Source organism: Lipotes vexillifer, unplaced genomic scaffold (genome assembly GCF_000442215.2).
Source record: "Lipotes vexillifer unplaced genomic scaffold, Lipotes_vexillifer_v1.1 scaffold382, whole genome shotgun sequence".
Taxonomy (NCBI): domain Eukaryota; kingdom Metazoa; phylum Chordata; class Mammalia; order Artiodactyla; family Lipotidae; genus Lipotes; species Lipotes vexillifer.
Window position 1 is genome coordinate 8,973,818 of NW_006780611.1, and position 1,256 is coordinate 8,975,073.

The window sequence follows — 1,256 nt, forward strand, 5'->3', positions numbered from 1 at the left end:
ATTTCTGCTGTCTGGGGGCCCAGGATCTTCTATATGGGCCCAGTGAGAGCTGATGGGGCCTGGCCTGGACTGGGACGTTCCTCCCCAGCTGACAGTCCTGGCCCCAAAACAGGTCCCCAGCGTTTATTTGCTTTGGTTGTTTCCAGCACTGTGGGGAGTTTTCATACACTAAGTGGCAGTGGGGACAAGGTGACTGAAGCCTCGGGGGGAGAGCAGGTCCTTCCCCCCACCTCACTGTGCCCCACTTCATTCTTTCCAGATACCTGATGAAAATGCTGCTGCTGCTGCAGGTACCGCTGCTGTGGTGGCAGTGGTGCGGGGGGATACTGCGAGGGAGGGGGCGGGGGGTGATCCGACAGCTTCCGGTTCATCGAAGGCCGGATTTCTTCTCCCACAGTCCCACTCAGGGGTAGGCCTCCCTGGGACCTCCGGTCCAGGCTGTTGCCCCGCTGACCCTGGGAGAGAGCAGAGATGATGCGGATCCATCCTCCTCACGCATCTCCTGGTCCTACCCCACTCTTCTGGCAGCTGTTCCCAGACTTAGCTCATGACAGCTCCAAGAAACAGCTGGTGGGGTGAGGGCAGCTTAAGGAGAATCGATGGTTCAGACCATTACGTTTTCAAAGCGGCCGCTGCATTCTCAGATTCTCCCAGTTTGGGGAGTTTGGGTCTCCGGTTCACAGACTTTCCACGTGGTACTCAACTAGCCCCTTCCTAGTGGGCTTGTTTTTCTCTGTGTAATCAAGCTTAAATGTTCCATTTTACCGACACAGGGCCACCCCTCCTTATCGCATGTTGCCACACTGCTGGACATCCTACCCTCCAGATAAGCTCTGCTATTGACTTTGCATGATTTTGAACTGTCATTTATAGTCTGGTGATGGAGACCCAAACAGCAACGCTCTTGCAGCACCATGGAAACCAGGCCTGCTGCTGGGCACGCTGGGAAGAAACAAGATCTTTCTCCTGAATGCTACCACAACCTCGTGACTCAGAGACAATTCCTTGTTATTTTTATCTAACAAACAATTACACAGGGCACTCGGCTTAGTATATGCCAGGCACTGGTCTAAGCACTTTGCAAAATGAACTCATTAAATCCAGTTTAATGCATTTTTATATTTCCTCTTTCACCTGTGTGTGCACATCCTAATAAACGAATACCTGTGTCCATTTCCTAGTTAAAAGAATTTACAAGGTGGGGGTTTAAGTTTGCTTATCTTTCTGAATTTCTCTCTGCATTTGGGAACACTCTT

General features: G+C 51.4%; 1 protein-coding gene across 1 annotated transcript in view; it reads right to left on the reverse strand.

Moving 5' to 3' along the window:
• Nucleotides 1–1,256, reverse strand: part of GRAP2 (GRB2 related adaptor protein 2) — an 18,269-nt gene that overhangs the window by 1,992 nt on the left and 15,021 nt on the right. The window contains exon 5 of the mRNA XM_007453993.1: nt 264–455. Within this exon, the coding sequence (XP_007454055.1) occupies nt 264–455 (192 nt within the window). The remainder of the gene's footprint in view (nt 1–263; nt 456–1,256) is intronic.